This window comes from Hydractinia symbiolongicarpus, chromosome 9 (genome assembly GCF_029227915.1).
Source record: "Hydractinia symbiolongicarpus strain clone_291-10 chromosome 9, HSymV2.1, whole genome shotgun sequence".
Taxonomy (NCBI): Eukaryota; Metazoa; Cnidaria; class Hydrozoa; order Anthoathecata; family Hydractiniidae; genus Hydractinia; species Hydractinia symbiolongicarpus.
This window is the reverse complement of record NC_079883.1, coordinates 20,048,504-20,074,502: the sequence shown is the minus strand read 5'-3', so window position 1 is coordinate 20,074,502 and position 25,999 is coordinate 20,048,504. Positions and strand designations below refer to the sequence as shown.

General features: G+C 33.7%; 3 protein-coding genes across 3 annotated transcripts in view; all 3 read right to left on the bottom strand.

The window, feature by feature from the left end:
• The window catches only part of LOC130656155 (RNA transcription, translation and transport factor protein-like), a 99,266-nt gene extending 82,997 nt beyond the window's left edge, over positions 1–16,269 (bottom strand). The window contains exon 1 of the mRNA XM_057458983.1: positions 16,266–16,269. The gene's annotated coding sequence lies outside the window, so the exon portion shown is untranslated. The remainder of the gene's footprint in view (positions 1–16,265) is intronic.
• On the bottom strand, positions 1,677–4,413 carry LOC130656157 (AN1-type zinc finger protein 6-like). The gene is made up of 3 exons (XM_057458985.1): positions 4,084–4,413; positions 3,464–3,742; positions 1,677–2,905 (listed from the first exon to the last, which is right to left on the bottom strand). Exons 1-3 carry the CDS (start codon positions 4,235–4,237, stop codon positions 2,757–2,759), a joined length of 582 nt encoding a protein of 193 aa, XP_057314968.1. The 5' UTR covers positions 4,238–4,413; the 3' UTR covers positions 1,677–2,756.
• Positions 12,182–25,999, bottom strand: part of LOC130656156 (ras-related protein Rab-1B-like) — a 51,668-nt gene continuing 37,850 nt past the window's right edge. The window contains exons 4-9 of the mRNA XM_057458984.1: positions 24,572–24,632; positions 24,268–24,345; positions 13,677–13,775; positions 13,538–13,603; positions 12,938–12,979; positions 12,182–12,772 (exon numbers count right to left, since the gene is read on the bottom strand). Of these exons, the coding sequence (XP_057314967.1) occupies positions 12,635–12,772; positions 12,938–12,979; positions 13,538–13,603; positions 13,677–13,775; positions 24,268–24,345; positions 24,572–24,632 (484 nt within the window). The 3' untranslated portion in view covers positions 12,182–12,634. The remainder of the gene's footprint in view (positions 12,773–12,937; positions 12,980–13,537; positions 13,604–13,676; positions 13,776–24,267; positions 24,346–24,571; positions 24,633–25,999) is intronic.

The window sequence follows — 25,999 nt, the reverse complement described above, 5'->3', positions numbered from 1 at the left end:
AATTTCGAAAACTCATAGAGAGCACAGCAATAATTGCTTCTATCTCCATTTTAACTAAGCGCCACGCTTCAATAAGAACAGTTAAAAGATATGTTTTTTTTCCACAAGTTTATATCAGGAGAGCATAACAACAACAGCTTTCTGTTTTCACGAGAAAATATTAGTCTGTAAGACGAAGAAATATTGTGTCGACATTGCTGTTTATCAAAATATTTGACCTAAAAAATAAAATAGAAATAAATAAAAATTCATTGATATTGTTAATATATAGGGAAAATGTTTAATATTTTAAAAAGTTAACAAATCTTTCCCGCCTTTTTTTGCCGACAGTGGTTATTAATGAACACCAATTATCTTACCGCGATCTTACGATTTTTTTAACAATAACGACTTATGTGTTAAATAAATACGTCTTTCTTGACATGATTTCATACTGTAATTTCCCTCACATATCATTACTATATGTTTCATCTCGTTTATCTCATTATTGTTAACCAAGCATCAAACTCGTCCCCAGTGCCTTTTGTTTCTTTTTTTTTACTGAGAGACAAAAGGCGGTGGGGACGAGTTTGAACCAAGCATCATACCGTTATAAAATCTTGTTATTGCGTCAATCCCAATGGGTGAAGAAAGCATGATAGTTAAACATCATAGTTAAATGTCCATTCATTCTAAACATTTGCGCTAATTAACTTACAGTAAACAAATTCACGATTGTCGCATTAAAATAATGGCGGCGTGATATTATGCAACGGGACGTTCATTTTTGCCCTTAGAAAGGAATTTGAAAATTCTAATAACCTCCCAGGTTGTTCAAAAAATGCGTTGCTTAAGCGTTTCACAGCATTATCTACCATCGCAAAACTTTATTTTGTGTACTCGTTTGTTGCATTTAATCTAGCCCAGGTCTTGCATAAGCTAAACTTCAACATTTCTTTTTTTTGACAGAATTGTTCATTAAAAAACTCATAGGGTTTAGACAAAGGCTGACAAAATAAATTCCCTGGGTTTCCCTGAGTTTTTGGTCGTTTTGAAGGCATTTTCCCCTGAAACTGACCTGGTTTTGGTAGCTTTTTTCCCTGAGCAAGTATAACTAGGCAAAATTTTCAGATATAAGTCTTAACATTTATTTGTTAAAAACACTACATAACTTGCTATAACCGAAATATTAGGGCTGGGAATCATCAATAGGTAAAATTATAACCTATTTAAGAACCTTATAGATCACTTAGATTTAAACAGATTTAGGGCGTAAAAAAGTGGTAAAGCTGACAAAAAAATTCCAAGTTTTCCCCGAATTGTGAAAAAAAAATTTTTTCCCTGGGCTTCCCTGAAATTTTATAAAAAGACCTTTTTTCCAGGTTTTCCAGGGTCTGTCTGATCCCTGACTGAATAGACTATCCCGTGCAGTGCAAATGTTACTGAATAAAAATTAAGGTCCTGCGAATGTCAAAGAATTCCGCTTCCCTCAAAGATAATAAGCAGTCTTAATGTAAAAAACCACATCATATAATCCGCCATTTGATAAGTTGTTAAGATTACTTCGTACCATTATTTATACATGCACGTCTTTGTTCCGAACTTTGAAAAGGATGGTTCGACGTACACATGAACTACACATCATCGTAATCACAGCCAATGAACATCGGGTTTTTAGTGCATAAAAAAACTTCTAGTACGACAAGAAGTAAATTTTTTATCATAAATTTAAATAGTACTTTCAAAAAAGAATTAGACAGTAACTTTTAATGAGAAAAACACAATTGTTATCGTTTTTATCATCTCGTTTGAATTATTTTCAGATTACCGGTGGCAATTTTTATCATGACGTAAGTCTGACACATTTAACTTCGTTCCCAGGGCCCTTTAAAAAACAGACAGGTACCTTTTAACACAATAAATTTAGGTACGAGATGACTTGTGAAGAACAAATATGTTTCCCTGAAATATATATAAAAAACCATCCAATTCACAACAGAAGAAAAAAAGCAAAACTAACTTATAGGTTATGTTGTATGGCTTTTATAATTGTGGTTGTTCAGTTGCAAATTCTTGAATAACGCTTGCTAAAAACTAGAAATTCAAAAAACCTAGTATGTTGAAAAATAAATTTCTAACTTAGTTGTTACAGTACTAGAGTTTTATCAAAAAACACGAAACAAAAATAAACATAAAACGAAGCATTAGCAACACAAGAAAACCAAGAAAATGCCAATCAATAACAAGAGAGCAGAAAAATGCTCGAAATTTAGCATTGATTATGAAAAGCACCTTCCTAATAACGTTTAATAAAATATTTCTAATCGTAAAGTCTATTCAAAATTAATATAAAAACATAGGTGTATAATTGGATAAATACGTTGTGACAAGCACGCCCTCTTCAACACATTTTCGATTGACTGTTTTTAATTCGTCAGCTCTAAAACATTTTCAAAACTTGGAACATCTTGAGAAGCTTGTTTTTGTAAACACAATACAAACTTTTGTCTGATAAAAACGTGGAATTTATCTCCCATATTCTTCAACAACTCGGAAATAATCAACTGCACTTAAAATATAACCTTGAAGGTATTGAAAGCTCTGTGCACACTGCACAAATTATCCATATCTTGTATTCATGAAGTTACCACCATACCAACAACAACAACGCCATTCCAACATATCAGTGACATTCTAACAGCAATGAAAACAACACATATGTATGGCGTAGTAAAATAATATATAACTTTGATACAAGAACGATGGTAAACAGGAAATTATATCTTCTTTATTTTTTCACCAACAACTACTGGATTGGCTTTTGCTAACTGTTCACGTCCGTCAGCCTTATAGTCAAATGTGCAATTATGTTTATCTGAGTAACGATGTAAACCACAAAATAATCCACCGCATCGACATTCAAAGCCTATCCAAAAAAGGAAAACAAGTTTGTTGTTACATGGTAAAAATAATACACACTTTTCTATAAAAATGCAGTCTATAAGAAAGTAAATTCTGAATTAGAAAGTTCTATACATTTGCTATTCTATTCACTGTCTTATATATACCCACTGGTTTAGTAGGGAGGTGGACATTTTCAATACATGAACATTTTTCATACATGAAAACTGATTTTTAACAAAAAAAAAAATAACTAATTTTTATCAAAGCTTTAAAATTAGATTTAAAATTATATTCACTGCAATGACAAACGTTACAGCTTTTAATTGACATTCTTAAATCTATGTATGTATTGTATTACTTATAGCTTATGCAGCGCAAATGTTGAGAATAAGAATGTTTACACAGTACAACCCTGATAAAGATATGCAGCAACCCTGTGTGCAGTATATTGGAGATATATAACTCATGTCAAAAAGGTCAAATTACTAGAGGTGGGAGTATCAGAGGAGCAAAAAGAATAGAGTTACTAAATGTTGTTGGTCTTGAGCAAAACTTTAAACACGAGGATGTTATTTGTTACCTGTAAGTCCAACTTTTTTACGGCAAGTATAACAACGATTCCTTTTCTTAAGTTTACCAGGTGAGTCGGCTGTGTCATCCAAAGAGCTAACCTCAGCTAAGGGTGAGGTACCATTAACAGCCAGTTCACTACCGGAGGCTGCTTTTTCAGGAGTTCTCGATCCAGCCAATGATGTCGGTATGTCCATAGGTGGTGTGACTTCTGCAACTGTGGACGTATTTGAAGCTATTAAAGGGATTTGTGGGGAAGGAAGAACAGCAGTTGCAGTACCACATGACCCTGTGAGGACAAAAATATTTCATTTTTTTGCACAACACACAAATTCGACTAATATGCTCATCTTTCACAAATTTTTATGGGACGCATACTTTTACCAAAAAACATTTCTTATCAGTAATTATTTAAAAAAAATTTTTGACACCGTTGTTAAAGAAATTCATGACTATAATGTATGGACATTTATAATTTATATCTTCCACATTAATTTATATCTTCCACATTAAGTAAAAGCCATTCACCATTGCTCAGTTACTATGGAGTTATCCCATTTTATATTAATCCTACTTAAACTTTTATTTATAGTTGAGTGATGATTAACACGCAAAAGAAAAAAATCCTACCAGGGCTACTCCTACCAGTGTTTGACGAAGGTTGTTGCTGATGCCTTTTAACATTCTCTTTATAACATTTACTGCACATTCCTTCAAAGGAATGGTTTCCATAAAAGCCACAACCCATTTTACATAATCCACTGGGGTTTGAATCCTGCTCCATATTTTTTATAAGTTCAAAATGATAAATGTGATTCAGTGGAATTTAACAACACCCTTTGAATTTCAATACACCTAAGTTAATCTAATAACGATTTTTTCCAATACCCAAACATCCAAATCTTGTATTTTTTTCTTAACTTTTAATCTAAACAAATAAATCAACAAAGTAGACACATCTAATTATTCACAGTATTGTAAATGTTGACTTCAAGCTTACAAATGCTTTTCAATGCCATACTTAAAAATAACAACAGTTTAAGTTTTTCAAAATCGAATAAATTTCTTCTATTTAGTAATTACACAACAAAGGTTATGACTAACAAAAACTATACATTTATAACACAGATAATAAAAATTAGAAACATGACATTGTTTAACTAATTTACTCATTCATTGTGTTTGTGCTTTTCAAAACAAGGTAATCTTCACCTTTCAAACAGGTATAAATATAAATAATAAAAATAAATCAATCAAAAAGGAATTTAATTTTTTAAAACAACATTATTGGTTTATATAATTTTTTTATTTTACAAAATATATTCAGACTTTTTTGGAGCAATAATAAATCAGCAAAACAGAAGTCTGAGGAACACAAGCCTTGCTATGTTTGCACTTTGTGGCAGACAAGACTAAAACCTTTTATTAACCCAAAGTTCATCTTAAATATAAATTTCTGGGAGATAAATCATTTCAAAGGATTTTGGGTGTGTCTGAGCTTAGTCAACAATACCAGTATACCGGTATTAAATCTCTGCCAGATATGTCACAAAATCTTCAGCACTATTCAAGTAAGGTAATGTTCCAATGTTCATGTGGTTCCATTCCCATAATAATACTTTTATTGTTTAAATCCTTGTCATTTCAGTTTAAAGGGAAATTAAGTTGACAATGAAGTCAAAGTTATGTTGAAAAAATTAAGTTAACTTATCAATGTCTTTTTTTTAAATTTTAAACTCTTTTATTTCTAAGATATATTATGTTCAGGATTTCAAGGTTTAATTGCCTGAATTATGTCACATTAGTACCAGAAGTTTCAACATGCAAAAGTTGTGTTAAGGCTGAAATACATGATCATTTTTCAATGATCATTTTCCATTTATCATTGAAAAATGACAGTGTATATTGGAAAAAATGTCATTTTTTACACTCTCATTTCCAATGATCCTTAAAAATTAAAAGTTGAACATGTTTAACTTTTAATTTTCAATGACATTTTCTTCTATTGTTTTTAAATTGAATCCATTGTTTTCGCATACGTGTTTGTTGCACGCGATATAGGTTTAGGCGTAAACATAGTTAAAAACAAAGATTTAAACAAGATAATTCACCCAAGAATGAAAACGCAAGAAGTGACTGAAAATTTTATTGAGATTTGGAGAAGCCAGCCCAGTTTGTGGGATGTCCCACATGATAAAAACTTCAAAGTTGCATTGTTTTTTCTCAATGTCAACTTCTTTGAGATTAAGGAGCTCATCAAAAATCATCGGTAGTAGGTTCTTAAAAATCGCGTATACTCTGCAATTTTCTTCACGCGCAGTTCATACTTGAGAGTATTGTAGATGCGCCTATTTAACCATGGCTCTCATTCAGCTCTATTTTCTGAAAACATATATACAGCAATAACAGCTGCTATTTCTTCTTCAGAGTCCATGTTACATAGAAAAACATGCTCAAGTTTCATGCCAAAATTTGTCATTTTTAACGTCATTGGAATGTATCATTGAAAAATGATAGTGTATTTCAGCCTTTAGACTCAGAGTAAAAGTGGGTATAGAATATTATTACAATGCAATTGTGAGAACAGAATGACATGTTTTCAGCTTGGTAATATCTCTAAAATTAAATTTTAAAAGTATACTTCCAGTAAAGTCTGGAGACACATGTGATTGTACCTGCATGTACAACCACACATGCAAAATTGTTTAGATAAGCGATAAATTACTGTTACACTTGATTTTATTTCCTATACACTGCACATCCAAAAAAATTTATAAACACCTCATTAAAAACTTTCTGTATAAATTTTCTTTCATAAATAGAACACTGCTGAGCAATAGAAATATAAAGCAATTTCACTGTGTAAAAATATAGCGATGCATGAAATATCTACGACAGATGATCCTCAGTGGAATTTTTCACTGGTTAAAGACTAGTTAAATACTATGATATTTGCTGTCTGTTTTTTAGAGGTCATGATCATAGTAATGATGGTGGAATATTCCATAGGCTAACGAGGAGTAAAGGTAATTAAAGCATTCTACTTTCTGCATTGCTAACATATATTACATGCTTCAATACTTTCTTGTTTTCGAGGGCTTTCGACCCCTTTTTCTTGGAAGCCAACACATTTTTAGAGTACTAAAACACGTAAATCGCATAATTTAGTGAGATAGCCCGCAGGTTCTCTGGTTGAAGCATCAATTTTCAAAAAAATAATTATTACTTAGCAAAAAGTGGGGAGGCTGAAGCCCCCGCAGCCCTCCTAGTGGCGCCGCCCCTGAAGAGTTCTTGGATTACTGTGGTTTGTTGTTTGTAACTGCTACCTATGGCAATGTGTTTTCATGTCAATAGTTCTCAAAGCAAAAATCAGGGATTTAAAACTGACCTGTTTAGGGCGAGTCTTTTAGACTCTTTAATGATGATACATGAGTCCATTGTTCTGAAAAGAAATGCATGGAAATAAGCTACAAGAGTCTAATTATTTTAACTTTGTGTAAGCCTTGTTCTAAAGTTCAAGAGATCGATGTGAGTCTGGGTTCTTAATATTCTTATTTTAAATGTGTATATATTGCTATATTTTATGATAATAAATGTTACCTTTGTTTTTAATGAATCAAAATGCATTAGAATGGTCAACCTTTCGTCTTTTGAAATATGTATTATTCTCTGATCTAGTTCAAAGGATGTTACAGACTTAATTTGCACATGATTTTGATTGTAGTTAAAAGGAGTTCTACCATTCACAATGATAATATAATATAATGTATTAATAAGAACTGACTTTCTAAGAACTTTTTCAGCAAAAAAAATAAAAGATTTAAGGTTGTGTAACAGAGGCTGCAGTTAAAAGCGAAAAGTAAAAAGTAGATAAGTTTAAACATTTTTGTGTTATAACAGGTTTTGTATTCTTAAAATGTTGAATATTTATTGCGATTTTTTGAAATTGCTAAAATGGGGCTAGTATATGGATTAGTAATCCTGACTTAATTTTCTTTTGTGACTAAGAGAACTTTAACAAAATTTACAACTAAGTTTAAAGGCTGTTTACATATACATGTTTCAAATTTAAGTTGAAGCAACTAGTTGGATCCATTTTTTCTTTGTTTTATATTTTAACTCATGCAAGTATCAGTGCCACGTAGACTAAGGCTCTAGTCCTGAAAACCAACACAGTATGTACATTGTATGAAAAGTTTTTAGTAAGTTTTCTGAAAAATAAAAAGTTGATAAAGAATTAGCTATACATATATGCACAGGAGAAAATGAAACTTACATATTAAATTGACACTCTTCCGAAAAATACTTTACTAGTTATTTCAATTGAAAATATTTAACAATTGTAAACCTAAAGCTAGCAAGATAGTTCTGAATTGAAATGATTACTTTTCACATAGCTAGGCTGTTCCTAAATTTCTTAAAATTCCATTGGCGATTAAAAAACAGCAATCGTAAAAAGATCTATTATTTAGATCATCTTGCTACGTTCAACTATATATATAATTCCTTACTACATTACAAATAACTGAAAGTTACATATATCAGGAGTTGATTAGCTTTTACCCATCTTAAAAAAACCATAGAGTTCGTCAGATCTAGCTGGCAAACATACATCCTCTTCTCCATTCCATCTCCCATTTTTTCTTAAAATACAATTTCACCCAATCTATCTTATAGTTATTCAAAAGTCTTAAAAATAATTAAATCTGAAATAGATTCTACTACATAAAAAACAAAGTCAAATTGTGTAACAGGTTTACGTTGGTATGAGCCAGATATATTTTTTCTTCCCTGTACCGGCTTCGCAGTCTTACCAAACTTTGTTATCATCTGTGTTTTCTTACGAAAATACGGTGTCATTTATGACGTCACGCATTTTTTGCAGATCGTCCTTATGATTGGCTAACGGGTCGCCTCAGTCCTTTTAAATATTTTATTAGCACAAAGCACCTTGTCTCGTTTCTCCTTTCACTGCGAACTGAATATTTGTATTGAAGTGTTGAATGACACAGCTCAAGGAAGGCCTACGCTGAGTCAGCTTACATAAAAATAAAAATAATCTAGATGGCCTGGTAAACAAGCTGTGTTTGGTCACGTGAATTTACCCTAACGCGTATAACTAAAGCCGGTTTTCCACAAACGGATTATTTCCTGCGGACAACAGATATATTATATTCTGTTAAAATTCCGCCAAAATCGGTCCGCTCCGCGCGGAATAAAAAGTTGAACTCATTTCAACTTTTCCGCCTACGCAATTCCACTAACCAATCAGAATCCGCAAAGGTATGTCCGCGTGATGTAAATACGAACGTCGAAAATAATGTCGAGCATTTCTCAAATTCAACGAAGCTAGCGCGAGGAAAACGTGAAATTTTTTGTGTAAGCAGATAGCCAAGAAAGAATAAACTTTTTTTGGGACTGAAAGCCAAGATGATCTAGCTGTTTTAGCATCAAATCCTGAACAGCAATTTTAGCGCCTTGTTACAAGTGTAAATTAAAAATCGACAGGCGGAGCGGAAAACAAGACGGACTTTGGTAAAAAACAATAGCCTCTCCGCGCGTTTTTAATTCGACTAGTAGAAAATCAGCTTAACAATCACACCAGAAGAGAGCAAAAAGTTTTCGAGAACGTGCCCTATGTGTCACGCTGATCGCGTCCGCTATCATTTGTCCGCATTGAATGGCAGTCTGTAAATCTCTTACTTTACAGCATAAAATTTCGTGAATAAAAGTTATGAGTAAAATCATTTTAGGGCGAACACCATTTTAGGCTAGAAGAAAAGTGTTCGCTATTATAAAGAGAGGTTGTGTCAAATCAATATAACATCCGTCGCCTGTCTGGCTGCAAGAGAGGAAAACGTGCAACAAACACACAAAATATTTTTTTAACCAAATAGCAAATTCGACATATGTAACACGTATGAATTTGTGGATTTTTCAAATGCTAAGCGATTATAGCTAGCATAACCTTCTCGGATGTTAGGACATAGTGATATTGACCGTGCAAGAGGTTGGGGAAAATAGCTAAAATATATGCTATCGTTCATTCAATAGATTTGCGCACTGGCTAAAAATTAAATAACTGAGGCGGAAGAAAACTTAAACGAAAATGTAAACCATTGTCTCAAGAAAAGTATAGATCAACTTGTGACAAGTTTTATAAAGCCCATTTGTTGGTGTGTGCGCTATAGAAAGGTCATTTCTTTGTAGTGCTAAATTGGGACCTTGAAATGACGTCCGCTATAGAGAGAATCTTCTATTATAAAGTATCGTTAAGGTTTTGTTACGAATCTTTGACCGTCATTTCGCCTGTTCCTGATAAATTTCCGTTGTCGAAGTATAAATGAAGGATGTTTGTTGTATGTAGGTTTAACTATACTGTAATTGTCGCAAAAGCAAATGAGACGTATGATATACGTAAACTAGCTCGCAAAAACACAGACGTTAACAGTCATAATCAATTTTGAGTAAGCAAAGATGACGTCCAATGTTTACAATTCGTGCAAATGCACTTCCATAACTTTTGAAACTGCTCATAAATGTCCACGCTGATACTTTAGGACTGCAAGTCCTGCAGGTATCGAATCTGGCTCAATAGTTTTTTTTATACATACAGCTGGCCAGACACATATTACTCTTCGCTATTAACAATTAGACTTTGTGTACCGACGATAGTTTGATCACAGGGCTAGGCTATGATATTCCTTTGACTAGCGCGTGCTACTTTAAGGGCGCGTAAGGTTCAGGACGAGTTATGACTTTCCTGAAAAATCTTAAAAGTTACTAGAACTGGAAATAGTGGTACTTTAATTTCTTAAAGAAGAGGCGAAGAAAAAATCCTTTTGTGGCAGCCATAAAATAAATTTTAAGCAAGAGAAAAAAATACATCTAAATCTTAAAATCTACGAAGATAACTACTACTATGATAACAAATAAATAATTATATTAAACATATTCTGATCTTCATTTTTCAATAAAATTTCCACGATGTTTTTTTATCCATATCTTACAATTTTTACAATAAAATAGGTACCTAAAAAAAATTACCAACAAAGTGATTACGTCCCTTTAAACCAAACTTAGTTCCCTCTTACAGAACAAGCTATAGAAAAAGCAGCAACCAACCAATACACACGCGACTTTTAGTGCGAAATCGTTGTAAATTTGTTGATATGATTTGAAGATAAACACTTAATTATTGCCGCAGTGGTCGGTAGTTGAAAGCGACTATGATTTTTTTTCTATTATTTTTGCTTTGTTTCGGAAAGACATTATTAAGCCTCGGAATAAAAAAAAAATATTCGCGACTTTCTGATAAAATTCTAAAAAAATGACGAATGTGAGGTTCGAATCAACGTCCAAAATTAGTGAAAAATCCCATTGTGAGACTGACAACTATACGAGTTAGATAAAAACTTTTTTAGAATTGAAAAAATATACGCTTTTTAAAACGGCCTACAAGGCTTAAACTTTGCCAAAACTAAGATTATAGTAAGAACGTACTTAGCCTAAATTTCTTTATAGATTTTAAGAGCAAACAAGAAGCCCTGCGGATTTCCGCCATTAGCAATAATCTGAAAAAGTACTGAACTTTGAAGAGGACTGAGTAATATGGGGGAACAAAATCATTGAATATTCTAAAATTTTAAAATTTAATTTTTGATTATTATTATAACTGTAAATCATAGATAACTTAACTTACATAAACTTCATTTCTCTATAAGAACAATTTAAAAAAAAAAATAGTAAACCTGAAAATTGATGAACAATAAAACAAAATAAGAACAACGGCAAGGTTGAAAATTTATCTATTTTCTCTTTTTCTCTGAAAAACAACTTGGATAATATCTTTTAAGGTGGCAGCATTTTTTTTTACATAATCAGTTACGAAAGGTCATTTTCAGACTATATATTTATATTTTTTCTTTTATAACACACTTGTCACAATTTTATAGCTATAATACATTATCTTTCACCAAAAATATTCAGCCTCAACAATTTATCTTTAAATTAAAATTCATGAATAATTAATTAGTTCTGCCGAATATAGCTTTAGTCTACGTGCTTGTAAAATTGTACAGAAGGAAATGACGTAATTATTAAAGGGAAACGTTAATAACATCAAAGATGGCGCATTATAAAGAAACTTAAGACGATCTTCATTATGCTACACTGGCACGAGCTTTAACTTTCGATAGCATATAAACTTAAAAAAAAGTATTGTTCATTGGCTTAAAACTCATTTTAACCTCGTTTTAGAAAAAATCTGTCAAAACGAGGATTTAGGCTTTAGCCTGGATAAGTTTCGGGTGTCCAGCCTAGCTGCGTTGTCTCTATCTATCTGTCTGTCTGTCTGTCTGTCTGTCTGTCTGTCTGTCTGTCTGTCTGTCTGTCTGTCTGTCTGTCTGTCTGTCTGTCTGTCTGTCTGTCTGTCTCCTCAGGCGATTTTAAAGATTCCGCCTTCGCTGGCGGAAATCAAATAATGTGAGTCTAAAATTACTAAAACACAATAACTTCCAAACAGTTTTTCTTTCTTTTTACAAATTTTTACAATAGGCATTTATCATAATTTGTACATTTGACCATATATTTCCCTTTTTTTTCAGAACAACACAAAAAAGAACATTTTGGTCTAAAAAATAGTGAGAAAATAAGCACAGCTGAAATTTTCATGAAATCATTGAATCAAGTTTTTTATCAACTAATACCAAGAACAAAACACGTAAAAAAACTGATATGTGATATAAATATAAAGTTAGCGCAAAAATTATACATTTAAACTATGAATTAGAGATAAAATTTGTATATAAAATAAAATAATTTTTTTCGTACAAAAGTTAAGGTAACAAAAGGTAATTTCCATCAGGTTCATCCAACAAATCAAAAAGGTGAATACAATGTTGTTCTTTTGACAGAACACGAAACAAAAATAAAGGAATCTATTGGAAATACAGGCAAATCCCTTCACTGTAGACTGTTGAAGTTAACCAACCTAATGACATGTTTGCGATCGTTGCCTTTTCCCGCGTTGAAAATCAACTCTGCGAATCCTGAAATTTAAAGCCATTTTCATACCATAATCGCCCAAATTTTGTGTAGCGCAAACTTATGTCGTTAAGGTAAAAAGCATATATTATAATTATCTTAAATTATTCCAAATATTGTGAACACGGCCAATATGCTACAGTATGAGACAACTACAGATGCTTGGCGGGGGTGGCGTTTCTTCTTTTGAAGCTATACTGTTATATTCTTTTGCGTTGCTGTTTTGAAGAAGCGGAGAAGAAGCGTTTTTTAAGTGTTTTTCTTTTTCATTTCTCTAAAACAAAAATGTGAAAGGAACACGAAAAGCTTTTTCCCCTGTATCCTGTTAATGACACAATTAGTTTCATAGAATATTCTATTTTAGCTTTCCTCGTTTCATTACTTTAATTCTGCAAGACTGCTGATCTTGCAAAAACTGTGCTTGTAAACTACAGCTTACCTTTGCCTCGTCAATCATTTGTACCAGTAGCTCGTTGAAAACCTGAAAGTTCGAAAAAAACGTGATTGACACAGTGAGAGCTGCACGTGATTGAAAGAGAGATAGCTACATGTAATTAAACGTGATTATCCGATTAAGCTCATTTACTCATACCCTTGAAAAAGAACACAGATTGACACAGTGAGGGGTGAACGTGATTGACAGAGAGATAGCTACACGTAATTACATGTGATTAAACGTTATTATCCGAATGAGCCGGGGTGATCATTTACTCATATCCTTCAGGAGAAGCACTTCTTCGAGGGCGGCGCTCATTCAAGTTAGGGCGCTCAAAAGTATACCACATACTATGTTCAATAAACAAAATTCAATACAAAAGAGACAAAACGAATAATACGACTGAAAAAAACTCTTCTTTCGTCATTTTCACGCACTACATAATGAGCCCTCCTCTGCCTGGCTCATTCGAGTCCGAGTTGAATTTTTTAGCTGTCGGGAAACGCGCTTATGTAAGCTGGGGCAATTTTTCAAATAATTACAGGAAACAGAGAGCTGCACGTGATTGGTACAGACGTGATGATTAAAAAGTCTTCTTTTTACCTCTTTTACTGTGCCTTTGTTTTTATACGTTGCTGTGTAGTGTTTACAACCTATTGCTTCTGCTTTCTAAGACAAAACAAGACTACATCAATTTTTCAGAGAAACAACTTTTCATCAATGAAACAAAAAACAAGCCTACGTTTTTAGCTTTGTCTTCGTCTATACAAACTCTGATACTGTCGCTTTTCAAACCGACCACTAACATCTTCAAATTCTCTGCATCTGCCTTTGGTATGTACTGGAAAAAAACATTTAAAAATTATGTAATATTAAAGAAAATTTGTGCACAAGTATGTAGTATATATGCAAACGTAAATACAAATTCAATTAGAAATAAAAACAAAATGAACATTAGAAAAAAGAACATGACGAAGGAAGCAGTCATAATCATACGAAAGTTTTGAGTTGTGATAACGTATTGGACGGCATTAGGATAAATAAACCATTATAAATGATTAACGCTAAGGGCCTTTTATATGAGAACCGGGAAGTTCGCCTATCGAGTTTCCCGGTAGAGGGGTATAATATCAACTCGGGTTTATATGTAAATTTGTCATTTTCCATCCCGGGTTTATATAAAGAAAAATTAGCGGGAAATTAAAAGTGGCGGGGTGAGTATGTAAACAAATATGGCTTCCAACAACAGAAAAAAGAAGATAGCGATACTGTTTATGCTTGAAACAACTTTGTTATCACTATTAGTTATTTCTCAAATTTTTTGAAAATTACCATCATTTCAGACCAATTTAAATATTATTCATTTAAATATATTATGGGGCTATTATTTATCTCCCACACACTTGAAACAGGATAAAAAGTTAATTTTAGAACATTATAATTTCAGTGAAACCTGGTGTTTTCGGCATGTTTCATGATTTTGTTGTCTTTTTATTACAAATACACTATGATACAAAAACAAATATATCCATTGATTTGCATTAATAGTGATAATTATTTGCTCTTCTAAAGCTTACATAAACTTTTTCCGTACTTAGCCACCGGGTTTTTCTGTTTACATGGACAAATATCCGTTTAACCGGGATCCCGGCTTACTTGCCCGCAAATATCCGAGATCTCGGTCATGCGGGATTTCTCGGTGCACCGAGTTTCCCGGTCTCATATAAAAAGTGGTATAAAAAGGATGGGCGGACCCGTGGATTTTTCCACGGGCCATCGACTAGTATCCTATATTAAATTAATGAAGCCATTACAGTGCACCTAAAACTTTGAGGCCAAATATCTTGGAAACGAGGTCGTGACATCAATGATTCTTCACCGCGTGAGTAACTAGGGACCACCTAGGACCAATTTGGGTAAATTCCCAAACCTGGGTCCCTGAATCCGTTTCGAAATGGACGAGTTAATGACGTCATCAATAAACCTTCAAACCCTTATATCTCTGCAACATTTTTTTGATCAGCGTTTCAAGACCTATACGATAAAGGCAACAGGTATACAAATTTCTTAAATATTTTTTAGAGTTTTAACAGGTAAATGCTGACGTCAGCACAATGTTTAAAACCTTTATCTTTTCAGGCGTTTCTCGAAAACACACGATGCTATACATTATTTTGATCAGCGTTTTAACCTCAAGGTGGATAAAATTTCTTTATTATTTTCTTTGATAAAGTCTGTAAAACATCACCTATAAATTTGTTCTGTAAATAATCAAACTTTGACACTAAAGCAATATTTACGTTAAAGGAAAGTATATTAAGATTAGTGAAGCCATTGCATTGCACTTTTAAATTTAAGGCTAAATAACTTGGAAACGGGTGGAAATAACTGACGTCATCTCCTGCGTGGGTAACTAGGGACTAACTGGGACCAATTTGGGTAAGTCTTTCAAACTGGGTTACCGAATCCGTTTCGGAATGGATGGGTTAACGACGTCATCAAAAAACCTGTAAACCCTAATATCTCTGCATTCGTGCAAATACACGATCCTATACATTTTCTTGATCAGCGTTTCAAGATCTATACGATGAAGGCAACAGACATATAAATAAATAAAACAAAGTGAATAAACAAGAAAAAAAGAAGAAAAAAAACCCCTAAAAATAACAGTTTAAAAACAACACATTGTACTGTCCGTAATAGAAAATAGCGGGTAACCACGAGTTAAACCAAATGTATCTTAAAAAAATGGTTTTAGACGACGCAGTAATTCAACCAAAAAAATAAGTAATCACAGTCACACAATTGAGTGGGATAAAAAAACAAAGAACTGACAAATTAAAAAAAAAGGCTAAGATAAAACAGACAAAAAATTTAAAAATCAGAACACTTAAAAGTCTGACTGTTGCCTTTAAACTTTATTAGCCGAACAGCCTGTTCTTGTAAAGAGCAAAGGAAATATCGTCTGATTAGATTCAAAAGGTAAACAAAACAGAATGCGCACATTACTATGGAGATAATAATATTTGTAAAAAAGTCGATCTTTTGCTCCGTTACAACAAAGTTAAGGATTTATCTCCACAACTTAAGCGCCATAGCGTTGACCGCAAAAGCCAGGAAGGAGAACATTTAGCTAGCTATGGAAAAATTACCTGCCATCTCTCAAAGCACATCTTTATAAATATATTGTTGATGGAACAATATCTGTTGACAATCGAGCAGGGGACGCAACAAAACATAAAGTCCTGTGTCAAAAAAAGTGTGGAAGGTGTCGTGGGTAGTGAAAGAAACATGTTTCTTGTGAAATGTTGTGTAGCTGCTTCTATAAAACTAAACTCAGGAAGGACTTGCATGATCTTAGGCAAGCGGTGTAAATATCTGCTGAAGGGAACGAAAAGGCTGTGAATGGGGAAAGGCGAACGAAAGCATTGCTATAAAAATATGAAAAATAATGACATTATTTTTGTCTTATTTTTCATTCAAGATGGCCTCGGTTGGGCTGTAGTCCAAAGGAATGAAGCAAAATGTCCATTTTCGAAACGTTTATTTACCATTGAAGAATGTTGCACCGGCAAAAGGTGCACCAACAAAATAATGCTTTAATATTCTTTTATGTGAACACAAATATGTAAGTCATGCATAGCTAGGTAGGTAGCTAAACACAAAACAAACCACTTCACTTTTGGATCAAAAATTCTTTTTGTACTTAAGTTATTACATTCTTGATTTTCTCAAAATATGCACGCTTTATAATCCTGGCACAACGTTGGTAAAGTGTAAAGTAATATTAACTGCCTGCAGATGTTACATACTATGATATATCATCTTAGGACTTTTAATATTGCAAGGCTGTAAACTTAAAACAATTTTACAAAATAATTCCAAATTGAATAGTCAAGGTGGCAAATTTTATGTGGGTGGTATAAAAAACCACACTTTTCTATAACTTCTGTAGAAATTAAAACAATGGTTTAAAACAAGATATGGCATAGTTTTAGGCCGGTTTAATGAAATGGAGCTCAAAATATATTAACCTATCTGTAGCTAGTGTCGGCGCTACATCTTGCCTACCATTAAGATCTATTGGATATACCTTGGGACTGCAGGGTTGTACGCTCGAATATACTAATTAAAGACTGTCGCTATTATGTTTAATAATACCGAGTATGTCACCAGTTGTATCTTGATATATATGATTAAGAAATAGATGTTATAATACATATTACATTGGGAACAAGTCGATTAATCTTTCATCTGGCATCCTTATTTCGTGCAAGACATACGTTAAAGTCTACAAGGGACACTTGAAACTTTACGAGTTCACTACAAACGTGCATTTATTTTGTTATCCAACTCGTAGGGACTAGATATTGATAAGGAGGTGTCTGTCCCACAATGGGATTTTCACTGATTTGAATGTCTCCTGTGTTTGACGTAGGTTCAAACCCCACCTGGGTAAATTAATAATTAAAAGTGTTTATTTCAAATCATATTAACAAATTTACAACGTTTTGGCACTAAAAGTAGTGTGTGTATTGGTTGGTTGTTGCTTTTTCTATAGGTTGGGCCGTTAAAGGGAACAAGTTGGGTTAAGGGTAGCACACGCTAGTCAAAGGAATCTCATAGCCTAGCCCTGTATTCAACCCAACTGAATTACACTTAAATTTTTTCGATACACAAAGTCTAATTGTGAATAGTGAAGAGTAAAAAGTGTGTGGCCAGCTGCAAGTATAGAAAGGTCTGTATAAAAATATCGGAAAAATGTAACGTCATCGGTTCCGATCTCAAGACCATCAACCTCCTAATCGGGAACGTTACCACTTATCTAATTATACACATGGTATTTAAAACTATTGAGCCAGATTCTATACTTGCGGGACTTGCAGTCCTGAAGTATCAGCTTTTATGAGCAGTTTCAAAGTTACGGAAGTGTATTTGCACGAATTGTAAACATTGGACGTCATCTTTGCTTGTTCAAAATTGATTATGACTGTCAACATCTGTGTTTTGCGAGGTGGTTTACGTATATCATATGTCTCGTTTGTGTTTTGATCGGCCTACAAGCGGTAACCTTCTTGGCACAGGGTGTCAAGTAGCTTGCTTCTAGATTTGTCCTGAGTGTGTGCTTTGTTAACAAACATGGCTACCGCTTCATCTACTTCATGTCAGCCATTGGCATCACTGACAATGAGCAGAAACGTAACTGTTAACTAATCTGATGGGTCCAGCTTGGCAGGGATTATTAAAGGGACTGTCCGGTGAAAAATTATTTTAAAATATTATTTGTAATTTAAAATTATGACATAGAAAATACCTTTCTTTTTTGATATTATTCACTTAATCACATATATAAACAAACCTTTTTATCGTAGATGTTGTTAAAGCATGGCTTCGTCTCGTTGCTGCAAATGCGCGCAAAACGGCCTGGGTTAAAAATTTAATATGCGTAATTATGCATGTGACGTAGAACAGTGGTGAAAAACACACTATGTAGCGAAAGTGTGTAGCGTTTTCAGTACAAAATATGAACCCCCCTAGAAGTTAACTGTTTAGAAACTTATTTAACTACACGGGGGTATTAACTGACTTAAAAAATAATAAACGAAAATAAAATAAGTCAATAAGATTTTTTGTTCCGGTCTATCCTTTAACGGGCTAGCGCGTTTTGTTTTGATTTTCTCACCATTGTGCTACGTCAGGGGAAACATGTGTGTTTAGCCTCTCATTCATGCTGAATTATTCAAACAAAATGGCGATCCAAAGGTGATGCTTCACGAGGGAATTGAAAAAAAGAAAACAACTTACATAAGCGTATTAATATATTATGTTTTAAAAGATGCAGATATTCTTTAGTAATAAGTACATATTAGTTGATATAATAAAACTTATTTTTTTACCGGACAGTCCCTTTAAAAACGTTTTCTGATACCGCTACTGACTTTGCTACAGTTATTAATAAATTTAATGCACATATTAAGACTACTAACAATGTACCAAATGAGAGACATAAATTGAATCAATGTAAGCAAAAACCGAAGGAAAGTATTGACCAATTCGAACACAACAATGTTGTAATAACTAAAACAACATCTAACAAATATTGTAAATGCTGGCTAATGGAACTGGATCTCACCCTAGAGAAAGTGTTAAAACTAGGAGGACTCATTGAATCGGCTGACCAACAAACTAAGAACATAGCAGGATCTCAAGAAACCATTGATGATTTAGCTCAGGAAATAAAAGTTACGTTTCGTGAGAAACAGACACAACTAGCTTGGTGGTTCTAAAGCAAGAGGATATCGTAGATCCCCTGACAGCATCTACCACCACAGCAACAAAGAAAAAACAACAGTCTAATGCAGCAGATGTGGTGTCAAAGGACACCAAGGTTCTGACTGCAGGAAAACAAAAAAAACAAAATATGCAGAAAGTGTGGGTAAGTTGGACATTTTGAGAAAATGTGGAGAAACAAAGGCGACCACAAGACAACTTGGAAATTGTTAACGTTCATCCCATGATGATGACGACGATGAAATCTAGCTCTTTTAGCTATCAATAGATAAAACATGTAAGTGTTCAGTGTCAATTCATGGTAAAAACATAGAAATGTTAATTGATTCTGGAAGTTCAGCAAACATACTTGATGAAAACACCTACAAAATCATGAAATCACAACCCCAACTTATGTCATGCTCCACACGTATCTTCCCATATAATGCTAAAAATCCACCACAAGTCATGGGAAACTTTAAAGCAAATATCAGCGCATATGACAAACAACAAATGCAAAGTTTTTCGTCATAAAAGGGAAAGGGGGATCACTCAAGGGCCAGGGCACCACTACTGCCTTAGACGGCAAGTCGGTCCGCCACCGAAAGTTATTAACCACTTGTCTTCGATTCCAACTTAAACACAAGCAGTTCTGGATAAACACAAAAAGCTCTTCCACGGCATTGGTAAACCAAAAAATTTCCAATCAAGACTGCACATCAATCGTTCCAAAATCTCCACTGCAACAATCAGTACGAAGATTGCCATTTCGCACCCGACAAAAGGTTTCGGAAAAAATCGACTGATTGCTTGACCTGAACATCATTGAATCAGCTACAAGACCAAATATATGAGTCTTACCTATTGTACCTGTTCCTAAAAGCAATGGCAAAATACGATTGTGTCAAAGCAATCATACGCGAAAAACACCTGTTTCCGAAATTAGAGGAAATCTTTTCGCAACTCACTAATGCAAAGGTGTTCTCAAAAATTGATCTTCAAGAGGGCTATCGCGAGATAGAATTACATCCTGATTCTAGGGATATAACAACGTTTATTACTCACAAAGGGGCATTCAGGTATGCTTGAATCTTGCTTCAATCCAGGAAAATGTTAATTCAGCGAGAGCGAACTCGTCTTCTCAGGATATCGCTTGACCAACAAAGGTATCCTACCTGACAATGCGAAAGTTGAGAAAATATGCTTAAAAGTCTAAGGAAGTAAGCAGTTTTCTTTGTTTAGTCAACTACTGCTTTAAATTTATTCTTAACTTTCGCTCTATTACTGGTCCGGTAAGGACCAGTAAGAAGGATTCTACTCTACCACTCACCAGGAAGGATTCTGTATTTCTGAAATATTTGGGAAATCGAATAACAAAGCGCATTTAACTATTTGAAAAAAGTACTCACAGCCACAGCGACAGTTTTAGCTTATTGCAATCCAGCAGCTAAAACTATTGTCACTGTAGCTGCTAGTCCATTAGGAGTTGGAGCTATTTTCAGTCAAAAACAAGCAGAGCACTGTATGCGTCCAGTTGCATTTGGCAGTATATCGCTCCACGAAACAAAAGAGCAGTATTTACAGATGTAACAAGAAGCACTAACAGTTTCATTCAGTTGTGAACACTTCCATTTCTTTGTATACGACAAGAAATTTATGATCAACACAGATCACAAGCTGCTGTTAAAGATTCTCTCAAATCGGTCAAATCCGCCACCTAGAATCCAAAGATGGATGTTGCGACTATAAGCCTACCAGTACACTTTTATTCACTAACCAAGTGTAAACAATGCAGCATATTACCTCTCCAGATCACCATGCGCAAAGCTTTTCAGGAAAAAAACTAATGATGTATACATCAAGCACCTAATCGTCAACACGGTGTACCAAAAAACGTACCCATCAACGGCATTCAAAAAGCCAATGAGAGGGATGATGATTTTCAAGCAGTCATCTCAGCAATCAACAGCAACAAATGGCATGATGCTAAACCATATAAGCAGATTTGTCATAAAATTTCAGTATATGAACCTTTAAACAGAATACTCAAGCGATTTATCCAAGCAGCAACTCCGGAAAGCAGACTTGAGAAAACACCTTGACTAAAACACCTTCAATACTATACTACACCTCACATTGCGATTGGTCAGGCGGCATTAGCCACAGTCTTGTTCAGAAGATCCAACAATAACAATCTTCCTACATTCAACAAATTAACGTTTTCCAAAGAAGACTGTGTAGTCCACAAAAAGGATGAATCCTACAAAAGCAAGATCAAACAGCATAACAAGAGGTTCAACATCATCACTATGAAGTAGGAAATATGTTTCTAGTCAAAAAGTTACATGGTAATAATTGTCACCACCAGGGATACCTGACACTCACGTCATTGTCACAGCTCATCGACATAGCGCTGTTGTCTGCAACACGATGACAGAAAAAGCCTACCATCAATCTTATGTACACCTCACGCCATAGCATAAACCAGGCGAGGAGCTTCAGGGTAGGGAGGCTATTCAGTTTTCCAAAGGGAGGAAAGGAGGGTTAGATGCACTTGATGAAAACTTAGAACCTTGTGATAACATAATGACGCCTAATTTAACGACATATAAATAAGATGATTCTCAGAAGATACTGACAACATTGCGACTTCGACGAAACTTCCAAGGTCGATCTTTAAAGGAGAGGCGAACAGAAAGTTATTTTGTGGCAGCCAAAAAATAAATTTTAAGTGAGAGAAATTTTTTTTATTGATTTCCAAATCCTAAAATTTATCTAGATAACTAGTATAATAACTAATAAATAACTATACTTCACAACTAAGTATATATCTTCCTAGCAACATTGTTGCAGAATTCTCATGGCTGCATGGGGTAAAAATAACTAGGTTTTGGATGTATTTACCAGAAAATATCAAAAATAAGATCTTTGACATGAGATAACTAAGAATATCTTACGTACTATAGTAGTAACAGCATTTTATAACCTTTGTTTAAATTTCTTTGAACTAAAGAAATATCTGCCATGAGTAACAATAATGGTTAGGAAAACTTTGTAAATAAGCGCCCCTCCCTTACCTCCTTGAAAAAAGGGGGCACTTTTTTGGATCCGCACGAAGGACAACATATACACATATAAGATATATTATTACTATTGTACTTCTTTATGTTTATATTTCTATTTTTTAGTCATAACAATTATGAGAATGAAGTTTAAAACATTTGCTTTTCTGAAAAAAAAATTACTACGCGCCCCTGCTGAATTAACCGCCCATGCCACCCATGCCACAATTAACCTGCCCTGCCCTGTTAAGAAGAAATTTTAAATAAGCCTCCCAGGCGCTTAAACCGTCATTTAAGGTATTTTTCCACTTTTCGCAAGAAGTATACTTGGCTGACGCGTGCTTAATTTACCAACAGCTTTATTGTAGCAGGTCCTGGTTCACGTGCACAAATAAAATAATATCACACAATTAAGATCAGTTGGCTACAACAGAATTTTTAAGTATTCTTTCTCATACTAAATGCAATTAAGTAGTTAGCTACCACTTTACTGTAATATAAACTTTAGCAAAAATCAAAAGTTTATTAATGTGACACGCAGTACCTGTGTTATATGTGCCCGTGTTGTTAAACGCTGGTCTGTTTCCTCTGTTTTTATTTAAACTGAAGTATTTTGGAAAAGGCTATTAAGCTTTAGGCCAGTGCGACACATTTTACCTGTACTAAGCGCTAAGCTCAGTGTTAACAACGGACTGTTCTTTTGGAAAAGGCTGTTACGCCTAGGCGCATGTGCGATGTGGTTTACTTGTATTAACGGGTCAGCCCACTGACAATTACTTTTTAAACTTTCTCGGGAATCACGCCTGTACGAATGTGCAACATTGTTTACCTGTACTAACCGCTCAACCCCATGTTATCAATGGACTGTTTCTTCTGTTTTTATTTAAATAGAGTCTGCGAGAAAGTTTTTTTCAAAAGGGTATTGTCCCTACACACCTGTTCAACTCTGTTTAACTGTACTAAGTGCTTAGCCCCATGCAACGATTAATTTTTTAACGTTTACTGAAATTTATTCTGCAAAATAAAATAATATTGACAAATATTTTTTACTATGACGGAGTAACAACGGTTTGTAAACTCTGTTTTTATTTCAGCTTTTGTTGTGGGAAAGTTATTTTTTGAACTATATGTGACAGTCGCAACACTATAATGGTGTATGCACTTCACTTTATTTACGACATACTGTGTACCTGTACTAAAGCGCTTCACAGTTCACGGCTCTTATTAAGCGCTCCACAGAGTGTTTAACACCGGATCACACCTTGACCTGTGGCTTACCCCGGCTGTTAGTTAATATATATTAATATTGAACATCTTTGTTTAAAAAAAAGAAATTGAAAAGGTTGCAAAAAGTCAGAACATTTTCCAATTCAAGCGGTTTTCACTGGACTTGTACGAAGATATTAAATATCGTTGGGTTAGATTTGAGTAAGTGTTGTAAAAGAAATTTCCGAAAAATTGATGATGCATGTATACCAGGTCCAGGACGCGGAAACACAAAAATAAACTGGCATTCAAAGCTTTCACTTTTTAAGGTACAGGAATTTCAACATAGACAAAATTAGCATATACTTATTCTCAAGATATTCAGTTCTCCAAGGGTGTTTGTTATTTTAAAATAGAATGTACCATTAGGAAGTGGCGGTGTGATAAAGTTAATTTTCATCAACATGAAGTTCAAAAATCATTTTTCTGTAATAAAGAAAAAGTTTTTTTTTATTATTTTTAGTCAGAAGAACCAATGTCTATACAATTGAGCCAAATTATTACTATTAGCATAATTATTGCATCAGTTACACAGAATACATAAGTAACACTTTCCAGGTGATTAGGTGTCAATGCAGAACATCTTTGAAATTCTTTATACAAAAATATCACTTGAAAAAGAAAAGGTACTTTCAAAAGATTGAGTAATTAATTAAGTTATTCATGAATCCACCACCTATGTGAGAGGCTACACAATAGATAATTCTGTCATTATGTCAATAAAAAAGGACATACTGTTAAAATATTCTGTTGCCAATATTGCATGTGCACATAACTCTCAGTGTCTGTCATACTGTATGCTATAATCGCACCCTACAAATAATTGCATTATTTTTAGTTTCTGACTCATAACTAAGACTGTGGCAATAAAATTTGGCAATAGTATGAAACACTTTGGTAATTAGTCAAGATAAATATTCACAACAGGGTACCTTCATTTACACAGTAAAAGTTTAGATATTACACAACAGTGGTGTCATACATATATTTCGTCCAAAAAAGCAAAGGATAAGTATAAATAAAAAAAATCTTCACCTACATGAGCTCCTTCATATTGTGCTGCTGTTAATGTTCTAAAGTTATCTCCACCCGAGAAATCCCTGAAAAAACACATATAGACATTAAAAACATCGATGTGTGTCTACTAAATTTTTTAAACAACTTCGAGTTTCTTTTTTCCATTTTTTGGGTGTTTAAGTTATTTTAGTAACATTTTTGAGATATTCCAAAGTTCCAAGGTAAATAACTAGGGACAAAAATTATTCTAAAACAAATTACTCCACATTACTCCAAAATGGGCATGCCAAACATTTTATGAAATTAATTATATAAAAAAGTGCAAAGAAAACAATTATATACTACTGGGCAATGTTCCATAGCTAGACAGAAATATCTTAGAAGTTATCATATTTCAAAGCTTTTATTAAAATCTTTTTCTGAAGAATGATGGATATTCAATTTTTTAAAGTAACAAGGTCCTACAGACAAACCGCACATCTTTACAAGGGGTCGTCTCCACCATCGTTTCACATTATATACAAATTGAAACGATCATAAGCGTTTTAAGATCGTATCAACAGTTTTTAAAATCGTTTACAGATCTCGTTTCATGAAACAAACGTTCAGCGATTTGAAACGATTTAGAAACGATTGTAATATATTTTGTTTGATAAGCTCAAAAATGTTACGAAGTGGAAGCGAATGGGAAACGATTTCAAAACTATTTTAAAACAAATCTAGAAACAAAATTTGAAAGGAATTACAATACGAATTCTGAAACGAATTGTTTCCCCAAAGCAATTAAAAAACAATTAAAAAAGTAATGAATTTATTACGTTAAAATATTTTTAGACATTCCTTGCTCACTTCGAGAGATGTCACAAAAGTTTACGCAAGGTTAATTTCTTTGAAAGGACTAGCAAAATTGCATATTCATAGTTTCAATCTACACAATATACGGCAATCTTTTCGCTTCCTACGAAGCCATTTTCGTGATTTTTAAACGATCTACGGCGATGTTTTCGCTTTCTACGATGCCATTTTCATGATTTTTAAATGATCTACATTGATCTCTTCACTTTCTACGATCCTGTTTTCAGGAATTTTAAACAATCTACGGCGATCTTTTCACTTTCTACGATCTCGATTTGTTATTTTATGACAAAGAATGCATCGTTTTCAGGAATTTTAAATGTTCTACAGCAATATTTTCTCTATCTACGATTCCGTTTTATGATTTTTAACGATCTATGGCAATCTTTTCGCTGTCTACGATCCCATTTTAATGATTTTTAGGCGATTTATGGCGATCTTTTTGCTTTCTATGATGCCGTTTTTATGATTTTTACATGATATACAGCGATCTTTTCGCTATCTACGATCCCGTTTTGATTGTTTTTAAACAATCCATGGCAATCTTTTGACTTTCTACGATCTCGATTTGTTATTTTTATGACAAAGAATTCAG

Bases quoted from the DNA above. Each gene is read 5' to 3' on its own strand.
- LOC130656157 (XM_057458985.1), bottom strand. From the start codon at position 4,237: ATGGAGCAGGATTCAAACCCCAGTGGATTATGTAAAATGGGTTGTGGC. The intron at 3,743-4,083 runs GTAGGATTTTTT...TTGTCCTCACAG, and splicing joins CACTGGTAGGAGTAGCCCTG to GGTCATGTGGTACTGCAACT. The intron at 2,906-3,463 runs GTAACAAATAAC...TTTTTTGGATAG, and splicing joins TAAAAAAGTTGGACTTACAG to GCTTTGAATGTCGATGCGGT.